Source organism: Pelmatolapia mariae, linkage group LG1 (assembly GCF_036321145.2).
Source record: "Pelmatolapia mariae isolate MD_Pm_ZW linkage group LG1, Pm_UMD_F_2, whole genome shotgun sequence".
Lineage (NCBI taxonomy): Eukaryota > Metazoa > Chordata > Actinopteri > Cichliformes > Cichlidae > Pelmatolapia > Pelmatolapia mariae.
The window spans coordinates 4,683,651-4,706,835 of NC_086227.1; the positions used below are offsets into that span (position 1 = coordinate 4,683,651).

At 44.2% G+C, this 23,185-nt stretch overlaps 1 protein-coding gene across 1 annotated transcript in view; it reads left to right on the forward strand.

Moving 5' to 3' along the window:
• adamts17 (ADAM metallopeptidase with thrombospondin type 1 motif, 17) overlaps positions 1-23,185 on the forward strand; it is a 130,318-nt gene that overhangs the window by 61,105 nt on the left and 46,028 nt on the right. The window contains exons 9-10 of the mRNA XM_063470505.1: positions 16,372-16,512; positions 16,816-16,966. Of these exons, the coding sequence (XP_063326575.1) occupies positions 16,372-16,512; positions 16,816-16,966 (292 nt within the window). The remainder of the gene's footprint in view (positions 1-16,371; positions 16,513-16,815; positions 16,967-23,185) is intronic.

The window sequence follows — 23,185 nt, forward strand, 5'->3', positions numbered from 1 at the left end:
ACATTATTGTGCAGCACGTAAGATCGACAGCGCACAGTGTGCTTTGAGGTAGGAGCCAAAAAGGGTGTAGTTTGTGTGTGTGATCACCTGTGTGTACACCTGTGAGCATGAGCGCGCTTGTATTTAAAAGGTTCCTTAATGTAATGATCTGCTAGAGGGTGTGGGGGGCCACAGTCCCATCCTCCAGGGCATGAAGCAGGTATGGAGGAGATCAAAACTCCAGACATCCAGAGGCCCCCAGAACACAAGAGACCAAGGAAGACCAACAGAGGGGCAGCCGTGCCACTGTCCCAGAAAGAGCTGAGGAGAGTCCCAGATGAGGGGTCACTCAGCAGCCGCGGAGCAGAAGCCAGGGGGGGTTGCAGTGACGTGCCCGTGAGCTCCGCCGGCAGCCAGCTGTGCCTGAGTGACCGAGCCCCAGGCCGAGAGGCCGAGGGCACCCCACCCCCGAAGTGGCCCGAGCGAGCCCCAGGTTCCAGGCCCCGATAAGCAGCCACCAAGGAGTGAGCCGGTGTGTACCCGGACGCCCACCCCCGGACACAAAGAACCACCAACGCATCGATGTCTGAGGGCGTCTGCCACCGGCAGGGGAAGTGGTGGGGGGAGATAAGCCTCCAAACCTTGGAGGGCCTGAGATGTCCCCAGAGAGGTGGCGTCTGATACCCAACCTGACATATAGACACAGACATACAGACACACTCAAATACAAACATCCATTCCCACCCTCATGCTCTCATAGGCAATTACTCCACACTCAACCAACGTGGAGACAGACATAAAGAGACGCTGTACACACAATCACACTCCCCAAGCGTACTCTAAGAACCGGGTCTAGGTACCCTTGCCCCTGGAGGGGGAAACTGCACCCAGACCCAGGTGGTGTTACCCTTTTCCCTGCAGTGGGGAGAAGCAGACTGCCCCGACTCCGCAGCAGCAGGGAGCCCCCACACACCAGACCCCAGTCGGACGGCCAACTCCTCCTCCTAGCCCCCCCGCTCCAGCAGGCCGCAGAGACCGGGGGTGTGAGAAGACTCCAAACCTCCCTCTACCCGCTCATATGTAGTGTTGATGTATATGTGTTCTAAGGTGCAATTAAAACCCAGGAGGGCATGGAGCTACCTGCCAGAGAGCAGCAGGTAAGCGCATAGCCCCTCCTGATAGCCCTCAATGTCTACGTGTATTTAAAATTGAGAGGTGGGCAACGACGCCAGGGGTGCGGTGTACACCCTGATGGTAATTTGGAGTCCGTGTTGTGAGCCCACCCCCAAGATCCTATATGTATGTGTTATGAGAGTGTGAGTAATGTGAATGTCTAAGTTGTGAGATAAAATTGAGGCAGAGGCAGCCAGAAGGGGACAGAGGGGGGGGATGCCTCCTCTGCACCCTGGTGACACACCCCTACCCCAAGGCCATGCATGTGTGGGTGATTGTGGTGGAGCGGGAAGAGGGAGGCAGCTGGAGATGGGGAGGGAAGAAAGGGAGGGGCAAGTGACCCCTCCCTGGGGCCAGCTCCCCCGCTGACCCCAGTAGGCACCCCCATGCTCTGCAACCCGCCAGGGAAAGGGGGCCCAGGCCCATCCGGACCAGGGCCCAGTGCAGCAGCGCCGCCCGGCCCCACAGAGCCCGGGACAGCCCACCCGACCCCATTACAGAGAAAACTGCACCCACCCCATCATCCACTCATCTTCCAGACTACACAAGACAATAGACGCCCAGGCTGAGATCTTCCTCCACCTCTCCTATATCTCCCCCTCCTGCAGAGAGAATTCCTGAGGAGAGGAAAGCTCCTGCAAGATGTGACAACCTCCCCCACCAGTTGAAGAGTCCCCCAGGTGGCTCGATGCACTGGCGGCGCCCTGCACCAGGACTGGGCCCCCATATACCCACCCGCCCACAACCCCAGCAACACACCAACCAGGACCCGAGGCCCGGCCAGGGCCCCAGCCCAGAGACGGAGCGCCCCCAGAACCTCATGCCCGTCCCGGACCCACCCAGGGGCAGCCAGGCTACCAGGTCAGTAACCCACGTCCGTCAGCACAGACCCTCCCCTAGCCCCGCTGCACGCAGCCACGAGGAAACCGTCACCTAAGAGCCAACAGAGCCCTTAATTGGCCATGACCGCTACCCCGGGTTGAGCCCCCCAAGGAAGATGCTCCTGGGGAACCCCCCGACGCCCTAAGCCTGTCCCTACCCCCACACCAATCACAACAGTAAAGGTGGGACCAAACTATGACCCCCCACCCCCACTAGGTGATGGAGCTGATCAAAGGAGCCCAGAGCAATTGATCTGATGTGGTGGCAGAGGCTGTATCAAGACTAATGTAATCTAATAGATAATTTCTATACTGGTTAGAATTAAGATTATTTTTATTTTTCCAGTTCATGAGGACTGTTTTCTTGGCTATGCATAGGGCAGTGAAAACCATGTGGGCTATATTCTTTTCTGAAGTGACATTATCTAAGCTGCCCAACAAACACACTAAAGGAGAAGTTGGAATGTTACATTTCAGACACTTCGATAAGTCTTCACATATCTCACGCCAAAACTTCTGAACTGGTGGACAGAACCAAAGAGCGTGGATATAATTGTCCAGTGAATTGGTTTGGCAGTGTGAGCAGTTGTTGGTAGACGTAAAGCCCATCTTGAACATCCGATGACCTGTATAGTGCACTCTATGTAGTATTTTGTATTGAATTAATTGAAGACTGGGATTTCTAATTAGATGAAAGGTTTTTAAGCAAATCTGAGACCAGAAGTTTTGGTCTAAGTTAACTGATAAATCCGCTTCCTATTTTGCAATAGGAAGTGATATTGATTCATCTATTTTAGAAAGCATTCTGTATATTTTGGATAGTAATTTGGGGGTTTTAAGAGTAAGAAATTGAACCACACTTGGTGGTGTTTGTAGTTCAACTTGACCCGGTTTAAAAATTTTTTTTACTATGGATTTAATTTGTTGATATTCTAAAAATCTTTTCTTGTTGATCCCATATTGTGTAACTAGTCTGTCAAATGAAATAAATTCTGTTCCTTCTAGTATATGTTCTAAATATTTGATTCCTTTACCACTCCAATCTGAAAAGTTTATCATATTATTGTTTTGTAATATGTCAGGGTTGTTCCAGATAGGTGTACGTTTGCATGGGATTAATGAAGACTCTGTCAACTTCAGAAACTCCCACCATGCTGTCAGAGAGGAGCTAATGTTGACGCTTTTGAAGCATTCATGTCGTTGAATGTTTGAGCTGATAAATGGTAGATCTGAAATCTCTAGATTATTGCAAAGTGCTTGTTCTACATCTAGCCAAGGTTCATCTAAGAGGGTATGTTTTAGCCATCCTGAGATAAATTGGAGCCTGTTGGCTAAGAAGTAGTGCTGAAAGTTAGGTAGTTCTAATCCTCCTTTATCCTTGGTCTTTTGTAGTGTTTTTAAGCTTATACGTGGGGGCTTATTTTTCCAAAGGAATTTGGACATATATGAATCTAGAGATCTGAACCAATCTTGTGGCGGTTTAGTTGGGATCATTAAGAATAAATAATTTATTTTTGGTAAGACCATCATTTTTATAGCGGCAACCCTTCCCATGAGTGATATGGGTAGACATTTCCACCTAGCCAGATCGCCTTCTACTTTCTTTAAAAGTGGGATATAGTTTAATTTAGTTAGATCTGCAAGCTTGGGAGAAACATTAATACCTAAATATTTTATATTTCCCGATTGCAGTGGAGTAGAAGAGGAATTATGGAAGGAGCAATTAATCGGAAGGACTGTAGATTTTGACCAGTTAATTGAGTAATCTGATATTCTTGCAAAAGAGTTTATCAATTCAATCACCCCAGAGATATTGGTTTGTGAATTTTGGAGAAAGAGTAGCACATCATCCGCATAAAGGCTGATTTTATGTTCCACGTTCTTGCATTTTATGCCCTTAATTACTGAATTCTGTCTAATTGCTGCTGCTAGTGGTTCAATAAAAATTGCAAACAGTGAAGGGGAGAGTGGGCATCCCTGCCTGGTGCCCCTCAGGAGACAGAAGCTGGAGGATGTCTGGTCATTTGTTCTGACACAAGCTGTTGGGGAATTATATAATATTTTTAACCAGCTGATGAAAGAAGATCCAAAACCAAATTTGTGTAAAGTTGCAAATAGAAATTTCCAGTTAACTCTGTCAAACGCTTTTTCTGCATCTAAAGAAAATATTGTAGTTTCAAGGTTTTTACTGTATGAGTAGTCTATCAAATTAAGTAATCTACGTGTATTTGTTGATGAGTGCCTACCTTTTATGAAACCAGTTTGGTCAGGATGAATTAAGAGGGGGGTTATTTTCTCTAGTCTCTTCGAGAGAGCTTTGCAGATTATTTTAAGGTCTACATTTATAAGGGATATTGGACGATAGCTTGAGGGATATACAGGGTCTTTGCCTGGTTTTAGCAGGAGATTAATGTTTGCAGAATTCATATTTGATGGGAGTCTGCCATTTTCTTTGATTTCCAACAGCGTTCTGTAAAAAATTGGGGCTAAAATCGTCCAGAATTCTTTGTAGAATTCTGCAGGAAAGCCGTCTGGACCTGGAGCCTTATTATTGGGCATACTTAACAGGGCTTCCTGGAGTTCACCTGGTGTCAGTGGCGAATCCAATGCCATTGCTTGAGAGTCTAATAATTTTGGGAGAGTTATGTTGTCTAAAAACTGATCAATTTCCTTTTTAGATGGGTTTATTTGTGGTGAATACAACGTTTTATAGAAATCCCTGAAGATGTTGTTTATTTGTTTCGGGTCATATACTGTATTCCCAGATGAGTCTTGAACAGCACATAGAGTTGTTTTTTCTTTATTTATTTTTAGCTGGTTTGCTAGAAATTGACCGGATTTATTACCATGTTCATAATTTTGTAAGCGTAGTCTTTGTACTAAGAATTTTGTTTTTTTATCAATTATCTCATTTAATTCTAGTTTTGTTTTGCGTATTTTGTTCAATGTTTCCTGATCTTGGTCGGACGCATAGGCTTCTTCTAGTGATTTGATGGTTTTTTCTAATTCCTGGATATTTTTGTTTTCTTTTTTCTTTTTATGTGATGAGAAAGAAATTATTTTACCTCTCATCACAGCTTTCCCTGCTTCCCATAGAACAGAAGCTGATGTTCCGGGAGTGTCATTAAAGTCTAAATATGAAGTCCACTCTTTTTTAAAATATTTAATAAAGTCTTCATCTTTAAGCAGTGATGTATTAAATCTCCAGTTTTTACTAGGCGTAGTATTATTCTTGTGCATTAGTGTTAAAGATACAGGAGCATGATCGCTGACAGCTATAGGGTGAATCTCAGTGTCTGAAATGTCCCTCAGCAGTGAGCTGCTGACCAAAGAATAATCCAGACGAGAGTAGGAGTGATGGACATGTGAGAAAAAAGTATATTCCTTACTGGTGGGGTGAAGGGAGCGCCATGCATCGCAAAGACCAAAGTCGCTCATATACTGTTTGATTATATTTATGGACTGCCAATTACGCTGAGTTCCTGCTGTATTGAGCCTATCCATTTCTTCATTTAGTCCAAGGTTGAGGTCGCCTCCAAGAACAAGTGTGCCATCTAAGTGTTCGGAGAGTGCACTGAAAAAACCGTGAAAGAATGAGGGATCATCAACATTTGGACCATATACACTTACAATACATAGCTTTTTATCAAGTATAGATAGTTTAATGATTAAGAATCTGCCCTCTGGATCTATAACTGTATCGAGTACTGTGAAATTAATTTTTTTATGGATTAAAATTGCTACTCCCCTTTGTCTAGAATTATAACAAGCTGAGAACACATTAGGAAACTCAGGTGTTTTAAGTTCATTCGAACCTCTAAGAGGTCTGTGGGTCTCTTGTAAAAGGACAACATCTGCCTGTAGTTTTTTGAGTTGGTTAAATATTTTTAACCTCTTTTCTCTGGAGCCAGCTCCATTTACATTCCATGTAACGAATCTTAGTGCACCCATAGATGTCTGTGTATAACTAGGGGTGTGCGCTGTGTGTGTCGCTTAGACAGGTGGAGAGAATACATCACTTGTTCGTAAATAAAAAGAGGGGGAGAGAGAAAAAATGTGTGGTGAGATGCTCCCTGAGTCTGACTATGTGTGTGCATATTTACTAATATGAGTACGCTTGGTTTAAGTGTGTGTATCCTATACGACTGTGTGCACTGTCTGATGTAAATGTGCTGCCGTTGAGCGCATGGCTGTGCGTGATCGTGCTGTGCGTATGTGTCCAAATAAAGGATGTTGTTTGTGGATGAGTGTGGAAGCAGGGGATCGAAGCAGTGAAAGAAAGAAAAAAGAAAGAAAGAAACCAAGGACAAGGGTGAGCAGCATAAAAACAAGAGGGGGAAAAAAGAGAACAAAAAACGAGAAGAAAAAAAAAAAAATCCGGAAACATTCCGATCAAACCATTGACGGAGAGTGACGGTGTTAATTCTGCTATGAAATCACACCTAAGATGTGATTTGATACTAGTAAGTTAAACAGATGTTAATGCAAGTTAGTGTGAGTGGGTGGGGAAAGGGTGTAGCGGATTCTTATCTGGTGTGAAGTTAATACAGCCACGGAGTGATGCCGCGGTCGCGGTGGAGCTGTCCGTCCACGTACAGCCGGTCCACAGCGATGACAGCGCGGGAGCCCTTCTGGATAAAGCTGCGTCGGATTGGGAAGAGGACCCTGCGTCGTTCCAGGATCTCTTTGGGGAACTGGTCGTTCACGCTGAAGTCCGTTCCTTTTAATTCCCTGCCGCGGCTTTTCACCTGTTCCTTTTGTTTGTAGTGGCCGAATTTGGCCACGATAGGACGTGGTCTCCCGGCCGCAGCCCGAATGGGGCCGAGGCGATGCACCCTATCAAAGACGATGTTCTTCACCGTGTCCTCGGGCAGCTTCAGGTGGGTTTTGATGAAGCTTTTTACCGTGGTCTCCGCGTCCTCTCCAGCGGCTTCTGGAATACCAGAAAATACCAGATTATCACGCATGCTACGAGCTTGTAGATCAATGACTGTTTCTTTTATTTTTTTATTTTCTCTATTTAGCTGAGTAACATTGTCTGTGAGACATTTCACCGACTCCCTTAGCGTGGCATTTTCAGCAGCGAGCGTTTCCACCTGCTGCTGGCTGAACTCCAGGGACTCTCGCAAGGATTTAAATTCCCGGTGAAGAATCTCCACCAAGGACAGCCTTGCATCGAAACTGGACAGTCGTTGGTCGATTGACTCCAGTATGTCGACAATATCTTTGCCGGCTGGCGATGTTGTGCCGGGGGAATCTGCCGGGCGAAGTCTTTTCGACGACGGCGTGTCAGGTTTGGCCGGGGAAGCTGCACTCTGAGCCTTCTTCATCACGAGATCCTGGAAGTACTGATCAATGTAATCTTGGAGAGCCTCTAAACTCTCCCCGTTGTTCTCCAGGGTGTTGGAGATGATTTAGACAAATGTTGTTAGTTATAAGACAATTGATAAGTGTATTTGGTTATACTGAAGCTTAAAGGAATTTATTCAAATCTAAACTACCATTCGCTTTAATTTTCCGCCAAAATCTCCGGCGTCTGACGTCAGTTACAACATGAGTCGCTTACCTTGTCCGTCACTTCCGTCACTTACCTCTCCACCCGCTTAGTCTGATAACGCTTTTCTACTCTCACTGAGCACTCAAAGCGCTTTATGCAACTCGTGCAGTCACCCAATCATACCCATTCACACAAGCACTTTATCTAAGGTTTTTAGTGCTTCTATCTAACATTCACTCACATTCACACTCCGATGGATGCATCGGAGGGAAATATGGGGTTAGTATCTTGCCCAAGGATATTTGGCATGTAGACTGAAGGAGCCTGTGATCGAACCACCAACCTTCCGGTGAGTAGGTGACCCGCTCTACCACCTGAGCTACAGCCACCCCCAAGTGTACTCATTCCAATTACAGGGCCTCGAAAGAGTCCTGTATTGTTATTTTTCGTCACTACCTCCCCGAGTTGGGAGTGGGTAATTTGCGTGCCTGCTGCCTACCTTGGATGTGGTAGCCGTTTCTCAGACTCCCTCTCCAGAATCGAACCCTGATTCCCCGTTACCCATGGTCACCATGGAAAGTTGATAGGGCAGACATTTGAATAAGACGTCGCCGCCACGGAGGGCCAGCGATCGGCTCGAGGTTATCTAGAGTCACCAAAGCGGGTTTCGGGTCTGATAAATGCACGCATACCTGGAGGGTCAGCGCTCGTTTGCATGTATTAGCTCTAGAATTGCCACAGTTATACAAGTAACAGATGAGCGATCAAAGGAACCATAACTGATTTAATGAGCCTGTGACGTCGGACCCCAACACACGCACACACACCGTGGTTATGGTGACACACTCTTTTATTATATACTGTGGCTTTGGCTCGACGCACGGGACACAGACACTCCCGCTCAGTAGTCGCTCTCCTTCTTCCTCGACTGTCACTGAAACATAAGAAAAGTCTCAATCAGTCACTCATCCCAAACACCTGTTCAGCCCCGCCTCCGCACTGCCCCAGGAGCTCACCGTGCCACCCCTCCTCTGCAGCGGGCCAGAGACCACACCCGCACCACACACCCCCACCGCCTGACTGAGGCCGGGGCCCATCCGGCCGAACCTACTCTCGATTGGAGAAGGCCGTTTTTTCCTTAGACTCTGCAGGTAAGGGAATCTGCCAGTAGCCCTTGGTCAAATCCAGTGTCGTGAAAAAGCGAGCAGTGCCCAACCGGTCCAGGAGCTCGTCAACCCGGGGCATGGGATAAGCGTCAAAACGTGACACCTCATTCACCCTGCGATAGTCGACACAGAACCGTATAGATCCATCCTTCTTCACGACAAGCACTATGGGGCTACACCACGCGTTGTGCGACTCTTCTATTACTCCCAGCTTCAGCATTTCATTCACAGTTTGCCTTTTATGCTCAGGGAGCCTGTAGGGCCGTGAATGCACCGTCACGCCAGGCTCCGTCTCAAAATGGTGCTCTATGAGCGAAGTAAGGCCGGGCAGGGGGGAGAACACATCAGAAAACCGCTGTTGAAATGCAGCAACATCCGCTCTCTGGGCCTGTGTGAGATGGTCGTCACAATGGAGGGACGCGGGGATGTTAGATTTTGGCACCTCCGGCCCCAACTCATCTTTTTCCCTTACCAGGCTCACCAGAGAAGTGGTCTCCACCTCCCTCCAGGCTTTAAGGAGGTTAAGGTGGTAAACCTGCGGCTCTCCTCCCCTGTCCGACTGGGCGACCTCATAGTCATCTCCCACCCGCCGTGTGACCACGAAGGGCCCTTGCCACTTGGCGAGCAGTTTAGAGCTGGAAGAAGGGAGTAATACAAGCACTTTATCTCCCGGTGAAAATTGCCTGAGCCTAGCCCCTCTGTTGTACAGGCTTTGCTGACGTTGCTGGGCCTGGAACAAATTCTCCCGTGATAACCGCCCCACCCTGTGCAACTTTGCTCTCAGGTCCAGCACATATTGAATTTCATTTTTTGCAGGGCTCGACCGTTCCTCCCAGTTTTCTTTCATTAGGTTGAGCACCCCCCGTGGCTGCCTGCCGTACAGTAACTCAAAGGGAGAAAATCCCGTGGAGGCCTGGGGCACCTCCCGTGCGAGTGTTGCGACTCACTCAATAAAGCCGATCGTTCCGTAACTGAAGTTTGCGCGGCTTCAGGGCGCACCAAGCGACCATCAATGTCTATCACTTGGTCATAGGCTGAGCGTAGGGTGTCGTCCCGAGACTAGTGGAAAATCTTCCGTGGGGTGCACAACGGGAGGCAGTGGGGCCTCTGTAAAGGGTCCCGCCGCCTCCTCCCCAGAGTCAGTGTCGGTCGACCCCGCGTCACCACTCAGACCCGCACAAACGTCACACAAATTTACTGGCTGCGATTGCATCCCCGCGTACTGCCCACACCCACGCCACAGAGCCATTCACAGTTTCACTGTACCGGCTGCGTGTACATAGACCTGCATGGCTTAATCTTTGAGACAAGCATATGCTACTGGTAGGATCAACCAGGTAGCCCCTCAGGCGGCGGCGGCGGAACCGCTGTGCGCTCACTCGGGGCTACTGAGCCCTGTCGACCAGGGCGAGGCTTTCCGGATGCAGATGTGGACCGGGATGATGGTTCGAGAAACCGTGTTTGCTGGACAGGGCCCCATCGCCTTTGTAGGCTGGGCAAACTCTGGGTTTGCCTACCCCCTCTGTGACAAGGCCTGTCATGGTATGACCACCGGGACGGACCGGGCGTCTCGGTCTCGCTACCGAGCGATCGCACCCGGCGGGAGAAAGCGTGGGGAGGATGGGGCGGGGTCCGGGAACCACCACCCCATCTGACCTTCACGCTGGACCGGCGCTAGAGGGCCCCGAAGGCGCCGGTGACAGTGCCGGGCCTGGCGGCGGCCCTCCGATGGCAAGCCATGTTTGCCAGTCGACTGTGATGAAATCTATTCCTTGCAGCTGTGTAATCCATTATTGTAAATTTAAAGGAAATTAGGAAATGATCAGATAAAAGATGCTTTTCAGGAAACGCTGTTAAATGTTCAGTTTCTGTGTTATATGTCAGAACAAGATGTACAGTATGATTAAAGTTATGGGTGGGTTCTTTTACATTTTGAGAGAAGCCGTTTGAATCTAATATAGATTAAATTCTGTGTTGAGGCTGTCATTTTTAGGTTTTCAAATGAATTAAAACTCTGTCTGGGTTGTTGGTTGATTAATTAGCTGGAGTGGAAGATTACTGCCACACCAGCTCGTCGGGCTGTGATTCAAGGATTCTGACAATTCGGCTCGGGTACTGGTTCATTTAAACTAAAATAATCATCCCTTTGTAACTATACACGTTCACATGAACTTACTTGACAGCACAGTGACAGAAAGCTGACACCACATTCACCTGGGAATCATGTATAAAAGCTTAAAGAAGCTTTGTGGCTGTTCTAAGTACCAAAGAAGTCATTACTGTTTTCAGTCAGCAGCTCTCTTCCAGCTTTGGGGGCCGGAAAAAATAATGAGCTGGCACACACTGTACCTCATCGCAGTCTATGAACATGCACAACAGGGCAATGGTGTTACATAAGTGCACACACTGATTCATGATTCATCCAGACACACTAAAGAGAATTTTCTTGTGTGTCACAAAGCTAGTGTGTGTGTGTGTGTGTGTGTGTGTGTGTGTCTGCGTGTGTGTGTGTGTGTGTGTGTGTGTGTGTGTGTGTGTGTGTGTGTGTGTGTGTGTGTGTGTGTGTCACAAAGGTGTCAAAGCACTATGATGTTAGCATAAACTTTGAACAGACAGGCACTGTATGGATGTTTTAATGCACCATGCTTATTACTGATCATATCCAATAGAAAGACCCAAATAAAATACAGGGTGGGCCATATATATGGATACACCGTAATAAAATGGGAGTGGTTGGTGATATTAAAGTCCTGTTTGTGGCACATTAGTATATCTGAGGGGGCAAACTCCTCAAGATGGGTGGTGACCATGGTGGCCATTTAGAAGTCGGCCATCTTGGATACAACTTTTGTTTTTTCAATAGGAAGAGGGCCATGTGACACATCAAACTTATTGGTAATGTCACAAGAAAAACAATGGTGTGCTTGGTTTCAACGTAACTTTATTCTTTCATGAGTTATTTACAAGTTTCTCTTTGTTCACAGCTATTGACATGTCGAAGAGGTTAACACTGTAGATCACAATAGTTATTATAGGCCATTACAGCCACAAACATGAATCAATTTTATTGGAATTCCACGTGAAAGACCAATACAAAGTGGTGTACACGTGAGAAGTGGAACGAAAATCATACATGATTCCAAACATTTTTTACAAATAAATAACTGCAAAGTGGGGTGTGCGTAATTATTCAGCCCCCTGAGTCAATACTTTGTAGAACCACCTTTTGCTGCAATTACAGCTGCCAGTCTTTTAGGGTATGTCTCTACCAGCTTTGCACATCTACAGACTGAAATCCTTGCCCATTCTTCTTTGCAAAACAGCTCCAGCTCAGTCAGATTAGATGGACACCGTTTGTGAACAGCAGTTTTCAGATCTTGCCACAGATTCTGGATTGGATTTAGATCTGGACTTTGACTGGGCCATTCTAACACATGGATATGTTTTGTTTTAAACCATTCCATTGTTGCCCTGGCTTTATGTTTAGGGTCGTGGTCCTGCTGGAAGGTGAACCTCCGCCCCAGTCTCAAGTCTTTTGGAGACTCCAAGAGGTTTTCTTCCAAGATTGCACTGTATTTGGCTCCATCCATCTTCCCATCAACCCTGACCAGCTTCCCTGTCCCTGCTGAAGAGAAGCACCCCCAGAGCATGATGCTGCCACCACCATATTTGACAGTGGGGATGGTGTGTTCAGAGTGATGTGCAGTGTTAGTTTTCCGCCACACATAGCGTTTTGCATTTTGGCCAAAAAGTTCCATTTTGGTCTCATCTGACCAGAGCACCTTCTTCCACATGTTTGCTGTGTCCCCCACATGGCTTGTGGCAAACTGCAAACGGGACCTCTTATGGTTTTCTGTTAACAATGGCTTTCTTCTTGCCACTCTTCCATAAAGGCCAACTTTGTGCAGTGCACGACTAATAGTTGTCCTATGGACAGATTCCCCCACCTGAGCTGTAGATCTCTGCAGCTCGTCCAGAGTCACCATGGGCCTCTTGGCTGCATTTCTGATCAGCGCTCTCCTTGTTCGGCCTGTGAGTTTAGGTGGACGGCCTTGTCTTGGTAGGTTTACAGTTGTGCCATACTCCTTCCATTTCTAAATGATTGCTTGAACAGTGCTCCGTGGGATGTTCAAGGCTTGGGAAATCTTTTTGTAGCCTAAGCCTGCTTTAAATTTCTCAGTAACTTTATCCCTGACCTGTCCAGTGTCTAAATCCAATCGAGAATCTGTGGCAAGATCTGAAAACTGCTGTTCACAAACGCTGTCCATCTAATCTGACTGAGCTGGAACTGGTTTGCAAAGAAGAATGGGCAAGGATTTCAGTCTCTAGATGAGAGACTGAAAGAGACATACCCTAAAAGACTGGCAGCTGTAATTGCAGCAAAAGGTGGTTCTACAAAGTATTGACTCAGGGGGCTGAATAATTACGCACACCCCACTTTGCAGTTATTTATTTGTAAAAAATGTTTGGAATCATGTATGATTTTCGTTCCACTTCTCACGTGTACACCACTTTGTATTGGTCTTTCACGTGGAATTCCAATAAAATTGATTCATGTTTGTGGCTGTAATGTGACAAAATGTGGGAAAGTTCAAGGGGGCCGAATACTTTTGCAAGCCACTGTATGTGGATCAGCTTCATCTATGTGAACACTAAAATTATACAGCTGGTAGACATGATCTATTCCCTCTGATCTGAAGGCATCTTTTGCAGTGGAAGAGGATATCTTTAAATCCTAAAATGTAATTATGTATTGCTTTCATTTCAGTTCAGGAAACAAAGTCTGTGCTTGTACTTTATTAGTTTCTGAGTCTGTGCCAGTAGTGTAGACTTGGTTGTTGGCTTGAATTTGCAAATGTAGGTCACAGCTTTGATTGGAAACACAGTAACTTTGCCCAAGTGAAGTTTTTCACATTTCAGCACACATTCTTTCCTCTGTTGCTCTTTGTTTGTTCCTCTGTCTGTGCACAGATTAACTGTGAAAAAGAGGGCATTCTTGTCATAACTTCTAAGACTCTGACTCTTGCACATGAGTATATATTGGATGTGTATTTCTGTAGGATAAGCTTCTGGGTGAAGAGGATTCAAAACACTGCACTGGTTTTCCATTATGCTGTGTGTTCTGTAGTTATGTGGATACATTTTGTATCAGTCACATTGACACAGTTCTCAAATTATGATTAAAGAATTCTTACAGTTCTTTTAATCTGTTTTCCCCTTTGTCCAATGCAGTAAATGTAAATATGTATTTTTGTTTTAAAATGGAACTAATTTTACAGTATAAATACTACACAGTATTTTGTAAAAACTTAAAATTATAAAAGAAAAAAAATATTCCATGTTAAATTTGGGTTTTTTGAATTTGAAATTGTGAGCTTCTTAAAAACAACAATGTGATATTCTGAAACGTATGGCACAAATAAGAATTTTGTGAAAATTTGGGAAATTTAAATGATGAAAAATATATTAGTAAAAATGCAAGTTATTGCAAATTCTTTAGGATTAAGGGGTTCCGAGGTTAAAGTGAGCAGGGATACTGTTAAGTATGCACTTTGCAGGACGTAGCTGGTTAACTACCTGAGACAGAGAGGAGAATGTGACTGGCTCAGACCGAAAGACAGCTGAGCACAAGGGCAAAACAGAGGAATCTATGGTAGAAGTAGAAAATGAGAATTAAAGGCCAGAAATCTTGTCCATAAAAAAAACTCAAAGAAATTTTGACACAGCAGAGTTGAAAGCACAATGTGGTCCGAGTGACAAGGATTGAGGAGGGATTCAAGGACTCAAGAACTTAAAGCATCTGGCTATTCTTGGCTACCAGTTGCAAGAAAAAAATTGTTTTAGCTGATTTCAGAAGGATTTTAAAGTAAATGTGGGGTTTATCCTTTTTCCATTTTCTCTGTTATTCTGCAGGCGCCTCTGAGAAAGCGGGTTGTGTCTTTGAGCCAGGGATGCTTACTCCTCAGAGGGCCAACGATATTGCAGAGCATGTATTGTTAAAAAGGATAATAAGGCATTCAACATCAAGATAACTGTCATCAAGCAAGTATAACAATGAGTCTTTAAAAGCAGCACAGAATTGGGATCCAGCAGAGGGGTTTAACCTATGCACCAGGCATGTAGAAACACAGGAAGTGACCTGTGGGACACCAATAGAAAAAGGCACTGGTAGATGGTCTAAGATAAAGTGTCACATATATCAGTGATCACGACTTAAGTTAAATGACCACACAAGGCTTTTTAATGGGTCAGGTCAGCAACCAACTGCGTGAGATTAAGAGTAAATACAGTCAAGAAAGTCTTTGATAAGGGGGCTGGACTCACAACATACATTAATGTTAAAGTCTTCAACAATTAAAAAGTGATAATAACTGCCACTTCATAGCTAGCAAAATTTAAAATAATTTTTTTTTAACTTTGGAGGACGATGCAGCATTGCACAGAGCACTGTCATAAGAGAGTTAGTGACAAAAACCTGAAGTTCAAAGCTGTAGCAGCGTTCAAACAGAATAGCATTACAATGGGAGGTGGACTTGAATACAGAGGCCAACCAGCCACATTTACCAGTGGTGGTGGATGGAGTAGCTAAAAAGTTCACTTTCCTTCATGTCAGAGTTGTTTGAGGTGGTCTGATGAAGAACTCCTGCTAGCTTTTTCACAATGAAGCTTTTAATGGTGATTACAGGAACAGCGTTGCTGTTTTGGACACCTCATTGCTCTTCACAGTGTGTGCGTGTTTGTAGACAGACTCCACGTTAAACTATAACATCATCGATGTTGCTGCTGTTGTTGTGTTATCAATCTTTTTGTTTAAAAACTGGGGGATATGTGGCCTACTGTTGTCATATTTATTTTAATTCAAATCTCTGTTCCTAGATATATTTCTATTGCAGGTCTATCTTAAATTGCAAATGTGGCTGAAACACTTGAGTTTACATGTGCCAACTGAGTGCTACAGAGAAATGATTATTTAATTGTACTAATGATCTTCTGTGCTTCAATATCTAATTCACTTATGTCACCTAAGATGCATAGCTTGTGTGAGGTTGGGATACAGCAACTAAACCATGTGGATAGGTCTTCATATATCCTTTGGCAGAATCATTGACAGGTGTGCAGGACCATATTGCATGCATATAGCTCTCAGGAGAGTTGTCTTTGTAATCTGTGCATATGTTTTATTGTGTAACACCCATTTGGAACAACCTTTGTCCTGTATAGTGTGTTCTGTGGAGAATTCTGTATTGTATATATTGTAAGTTGGTGGCTTTTAGTCATTTTGAAAGTGTTTCAGCATATTTGTGTCCAGACATTTTGATCTGGACTTTAATGGAGCAATAATTTATTCTATTTATTAGTGCAAGTGTATCATTGGCTTACTGTCTAGCCTTGATAAAGCCCGTTAGGTCAGAACATATTATGAATGGAGTGATTTTTTTTCTAATCTTCTGCCAAGGACTATTTTAAGGTCTATCTATGGGAGTGTAGGATCTTTCCCTGACTAATGATGGTAGCGTTTATGTTTGGAGATCTGAGGATTGAATGTGATTCTTAACATGCTAACTGTGGTGTAGAAAATGCTTCAGATTCTATGTGATCAAGTACAAAAATTGGGAATTTGAAGATGATCCTGGACTTCCCGGTCTACTCTATGTATACTGTTCTGTCTTTTCAGCATAGGAATGAGCCATGATGATGACCATGCCACCTGCATTGGCTATTCCCATATAATGTCTGGTGAGTGGGTGAAAGGAAGAAATCCCAGTGATCTTTCCTGGTCATCCTGCAGTCGCAATGACCTGGAGAATTTCCTCAGGTAAAAAACACAAGTTGGAAAGTCTCTCTTCTCAGTTTACGAGTTACTTTTGTTTTACATTGCTTACATAGCTAGCTAAAATCTTTGCCAAGGAATAAACATGCATTGTGGATGTTGATATCATCAATTACCACCTATATCTTTTCAAAAGAAAAACTAATACTGTTTAAATATCCCTGCTGTAAATGCTAAGTCTCTTGTGAATGGAACAATAAAAAGAAAATGAAAAGAGAATTTTTTGAAGTAAAATTGTTTATTGTTAGCAAACCTGATCAATGTCTCTTTTTTTTGTATTTCAAACAGATCAAAAGCCAGCACCTGCCTACTTCACACAGACCACAGGAGGCGTTACCAGGTCCAGCTGCCCCCCAAGCTGCCCGGCATGCACTACAGTGTGGTTGAACAGTGCCAAATCCTTTTTGGAACCAATGCAACCTTCTGCAGTGAAATGGAGGTACAATCCTATTGCACCTGTGTATAATATTTGATATATTAGGCAGGTTTTAATAAAGCAGGTGGGATTTTAACATTTCAGAAGTCTTTCCATAAATTGCAAAATAATTTAGTGGTTGCTTCTTCTTTTTTTTAACTCTTCAGAAAGTACTTTTCTGACTATTCTCATATAAAAATAAGTTACCTTGTCCCATGCTTCCCGTTTTGTCTTTGCTTTTGGATGAAGCAATAACAAGCCACCACCCTTTTAAATTAAGTTAACCAGGGGATTTTTCTTTGTGCTTGGATACTGCATTCTCTTACACTGAAAAAATTGATTTTGTCTATGAGTTATAGCAGCACAACTGTCATAATCAGTGATGATCATCAGTTTGACATAGAAGTTAATGGAAAATTTCAGATCCATGGCAGAACTGCATATGAATGTTCATAAGCTGAGAAAACAGAAGATTTGGGGAGTGATCTAAGAGAAACAGCACAGTAGGTGGTCCAGAAGTGTACAGAAAGACAAAACTAAGGAGGATACCAGCCAAATATAGTTATGTTTCTCCTCTGTATGAATTAAGTTCTGCAACATTTTGATCACACCTCATATATTTAACTTGTCTTCTTTAGACTTGAAACCAACCACATGATCAATTTAAGATGACATAGCAACAAGATGCTAAGTCAACCCAAGTCAACCCTGAGTCTCCATTTTTGTGTTAAAAGTAGGGACATAACTATATACCAGTTTTTAAATTGTGTTGATAGGCCATGTAAAACCAGAGTCATGATAAAAAACAAAAAACAAAAAACGTTATTTCCTGAATATTATCAATACATTTACTGCAGGAAGAAACGTTAAAAACTGGAAAAGGAAAGGAAAGTGCTTCCAAGCACGCTCTGCTTGCAACAAACAAAAAACAAAAGGAAAAAAACACCCCTTTCCTATTGGAGGAAACATGTACCATGTTGACCAATCAAAAAATTATATGGCAACGTGGCATTTGGTTGTTTAGGAAGAGGGGGAAGTTTTAGGAGTGACGGCAGCGAGAGAGGAAAAGAGAGTTTTGAGATATGAGAGATTTGTGAAGTTTAGTGTGTTTGGAGGGTAGTTAGTGTGTAGTGTAGTAAATGGTTTTGTTTTGTGTGTCAGAACAATGAGGCGACTGCTGAATGTCACAGTTGCTGCCAAAAAACCACCAAAGGCAGACTGCAGTGTAAATGCTGTCTCCAGGTGGAAAACAGGAGGAGTGATACACCTGTTTTCAGACCTGCAGATATCAGGCTTGTGATGTTCAAATGTTTGAAAGAAAACTAGTAACTATAACTAATTACTTGGGGAAACCTGCAGTCAGCTGAGACTGAAGCTGAGAATCAAGACTTAGATGAGTGACGAAACATTTCTCCCACTGAAAACTGTATGTCCAGGAGAAGCAGGAGAACCAGGCTCAGGGTAGGTCTGAGCCTGGCAGTTATCTGCTGTGACTGGTTCGCGGTCAGTGGAACAAGAAAGTGTGACAAGAGACACACTGTGATAGAGAGCTAGGGATGAATAATAACCAGTGACTAAATGCAGACTGGTGTATAAGCACATCGTGAGTGAAAAGAGGTTAGTGAAGAAGAAACACTCAGTGCATCATGGGAAGCTCCAGTGGCCTAAGCCTATTGCTATGTAACAAAAGGAGGATTCAAGGTTACCTGAGCCATCCTAACTATATACGCTTTCTCAAAAAGGAAAGTTTCAACGATAAAAGTAGAGAGGGGTGTGTCTCCCAAAGCCAAACAGGCAGCTGGTTCCACAGAAGAGGGGCCTGAAAGCTAAAGGCTCTGCCTCCCATTCTACTTTTAAATATTCTAGGAATCACAAGTCCACAGTCTGAGAGCAGTGTTCTTTGTTGGTTCTATGAGGTCTTTAAGATAAGATGAGGGCTGATTATTCACAACCTTGTATGTGAGAAGAAGGATTGTAAATTTGCTTCTGGATTTAACAGGGAGCTAGTGAAGAGAAGGCAATATGGGAGAAATATGCGCTGCTTTTTCTATCTGTGAGGTTTTTGGACAGCCTGATAATGAATTATAATAGTCCAACCTACAAGTACTAAATGCATGAACTAGGTTTTCAGCATTACTGTGAGACAGGATGTTTTGTTATTTTAGAGATATTGCACAAATGCAAGAAAGCAGTTCTACATATTTTTTTTAATATTCACATTGAAGGGAATATCCTGTTCAAAAATGTCTCCAAGATTCCTCACAGTGTTACTGGAGGCCAAGATCATGCCATCCAGAGTAAGAGTCTGGTTAGATACCAAAAGCTTTATGCGGCCGAGTATATTGATCTTAGTTTTATCTGAATTTAGAAGCAGAAAATTAGAGAAGATCCATGTCTTCGTGTCATTAAGACATTCCTGCAGATTAACTAATTGGTATGTGTCATTTGGCTTTATGAATGGATAAGGCCTAATAATGCTGCCTAAAGGAAGCATGTATAATGTAAATAGCATTGGTCCTTGTCAAACTTCATAACTGTAGAGACTCCCCATTTACATGAACAAATTGGAGTCAGTTAGATATATCTGATTCAAACCACTGCATTGCTTTGCCTTAAACCCCTATAGCATACTCATCTCTCTATCCATCCATCTATCCATCCTTTCATCCATCTTTTTCCCCTTATCAGGGGCGTGTTCACAGGAGCAGCAGTCAAAGTACAGAGGCCCATATCTCCTTCTCCCCAGCCACCTTCTCGGCTTATCCAGGGGGAGCACAGAGGTATAAGCGATATAATCTCTCCAACGTGTCCTGGGACTTCCTTGGGGACTCCTCCCAGTGGGACATGCCTGGAACACCTCACCCAAGAGGCGCCTAGGAGCAGGAGGCATCCTCATCAGATACCCGTACTACTTCAACTGTCTCCTTTTGGTGTGGAGGAGTAGCTGCTTTACTCTGAACCCCAAATGCCTGAACTCCTCACCCTACCTCTAGGGGAGAGGCCAGCCACCTTTTGGAGAAAGCTCACTTGCACCACTTGTGTCTGCAATCTCTGTAGGGACATGGATCGACCAGCAAATTGAGAGCTTCACTTTTACACTGAGTTATCTCTTCACCGCAATGGACATGTACAGCGTCCAGATCATTGCAGGCACAGCACCAAACCATATGTCAGTCTCTTGCTTCCCTCTCCCTTCACTCATGAAGTCCCCTACATTCTTAAACTCTTCCAGCTGGGGCAGCAACACATCCCTGACCTTTTTTGAAGTGAGCACTGCACCCTTTTGTGGCTGAGGACCATGGCCTCAAATTTGGAGGTGCTAATTCTCATTCCCGTTGCTTCACACTCGGCTGTGAACAGCTCCAGTGCGACCTTGAGGTCATCACCTGATGAAGACAACAGCATCACATCATCTGCAAAAAAGCAGAGACAAGATTTTGAAACCACCCATGTGGAAGCAATCTGCCGCTTGGCTATGCCTAGAAATTCCCAAAGCACCTTATCCAAGTCCTCAAAACACGTTTAGAGTGGTCCAGTGTTCCGTGACCAGGACAAAAACCTCCTTTCCAGCATCTGGGCATAGACCTTCCTAGGGAGGCTGAGGAGTGCAATTCCCCTATATTTGGTGCACACCCTCTGGTCCCACTTCTTAACCACCTAAGACTGCCAATCCAGAGGGACCTCCCCAGATCAGCTCTTCAACATCCAGAGCCTTTAGGAACTCAGGGTGAACCTCATTCACCCAAGGTACACGGCCACCAAGGATTTGTTTAACTACCTCAGTAACCTCACGCCAGTGATGGGTGAGTTGTCTCCCTCGTCCCCAGACTCTGCTTTCTCTATAGAAGGCTTGTCAGTGACAGAGAGCATTGAGTGCTCCGAGAGAATATAAGAATCAGTCCCTTTACCATTTTCCTCGTGAGTTGTCTGACGGTTTCCCAAAAACTAATCTCTGCAATAAAATATTGTGGTCAGCAGTATTGAATGCTGCACTGAGGTCTAGCAGGACAAGCACAAACATGAATCCAATGTTAGTCACCAGTGCTGTGTCTGTGCTGTGATGAATTCTGAATCCTGACTGAAACTGATTGTTTGACAACTAGGCTACAGTGGTGAAAAGAAACATCTTTTTCTGGTCAATTCAAGTTGCCTTCATGAATGTAAATACAGACTATTTACACCACAAGTACAAAACAGGAACCAAAAACAAAGGCCACAACAAGAAAACCAAACAAACAAAGAAAACATTTCGGTGGGTCACTTGCATCAGCAATAACAGCTCTGGAGGCCGTCCACGTTAGGGTGTGGCAACAACGAGACAATTCAGGAGGCCGGCCGCGTGGGCAACAACAGCGACGAATCAGTTCTGGAGGCTGACCACTGTGGGAAGTGGCAGCGACTGCGGAGCAGACCTGGAGGCTGCCCATGATGGTGATAATCCTCGGCCAGTGGATCCAGAGGACAATGGCGGCAACAAAGAAGAGACCCTCCAGGACCCTGACGAGGGAGAAAAGGGAAGCAGGGAACTTCAGGGGGCCTGAAAGGTGACCGGTGACAGTGTGGTTTGGTTGATGGCTGAGTAGGATGTGCTGGATGTGGACATGCAGGATGTGATCTGGTAGGCGTGCAGACCTCTGAGACAAGAGTAGTTAAATAAGGAACATGGAACACAGCTAGGGCACAGAGACAGAACCTTAAAGACTTGGAACTATAAATATAACACAAGCAGAAAACAATAAAGAGAACCAAAACCATAAAAAAACAACAAATCAAAGTATATAAACTAGTGCTGTCAGCATTAATCTCGTTAAAATGACGAAATAATATAAACTTACCCTAAAGTAAAGTAAAGTAAGACCCAGTACCGTGACAGTAACACTATAGGAAGAACTCAGTAGAATGTTACTAGTGTTTATAGATGATATGATTGGTTACAGAAGTAGTAGGATGTTTTTTGCAGTGTACAGGGCTATACTTTCTGCTCAGATACAAATTCATTTCTGTCTTGTATCCCCAGGGTTATTTAGAGTGACCAGTGATCTATTTTTTCTCACTTGTTGGCCCAAGTTTTAAAATTGCTTGGGGGATAGGCAAAAGTCATCACCTTATCATGCACTGCGTTCAGGTGTTTTCAAATGTTTACATTTCTCCTGCATACATATTGTACTGAACTGGGGATGACTGCCCAAATGATCTGTTGTTTGGCTATATTTTTAGATGTCCACTGTGTCTGTTTAAGGATGGGTGGTGACAGATACTCCAACAAATTTAAATGACTATGTGAATTTAGGCACCATTTATTTGTTGCAGGTGAGCTGGCAAGGGAGACATTGGTTGGATCACAGGCTAAAATGAAAGAGAGATATGATTGCTGTGCTAAGTTATGTGAGTTTAGTCCTTGGCTCTTTCTCCACTGGTGAGTTCACCTTTACAGGCCAAGAACTATTTGATTTCAGCTCCTGGTCATCAGAAGCTGGTGACGTTATTTCATGTTAATTTGTTAAAACCTTGTTATGTCTTCTCCTATTTGTCAAGGAGGAGATACAATTGTCAGTCCTCTTTTGATAGCTAGTGGAATGCGGACCATTTGTCAGAAGCTCAGGCTTGTAAACTCATTTTGAAATACAGTGTCCAGGTTTGCTTGGAGGTTTGGGTGGAGCATGACCTTGATGTAGGGGATGCACAGCCTATTTTAGAGTTTCTCTTTGGAACCATAAATGTCTAGAAGCTGAGGTAGAGTACATGCTTAGGCATAGTATTCATCATGAACTTGGGCATCTCCATTGTTGTTGGTGCAAAAGAGTGAAAGAGGAAAGGTTTTATTGTGGTTTGATCAGAAAATGTTACTGACACGTTCATTGTCAAAAAGAGCACATGAAGTGTCAGCTTTTATTACTCCATCTTGGTTGTATTCCTAGAAAGTGATGGTATTCGGTTTGAGGAATGCAAAAGCCATCTTTCACCACCATATTGTTGTGGGTTGATGGACTGTGCAGTATATTTACATGATTTGGTGGTTTGTGTGGTAAGCCATAGAATTAGGGATGTGACTGGGTATGTACAAGAATAGCAGTACTGCTAATTGAAGGGATGGGCTGACTAATATTATGTTGGTGAAAGTTTGCAGAAAGAGTGAGATTATTATATGCGTTTTAAAATTTAACAAAACGGGGGGGGGGGACTCACACCCTTCAAATATTTTTGCCTGTGCTTATAACATTTTTAGTATGAAATGAAAAGTAA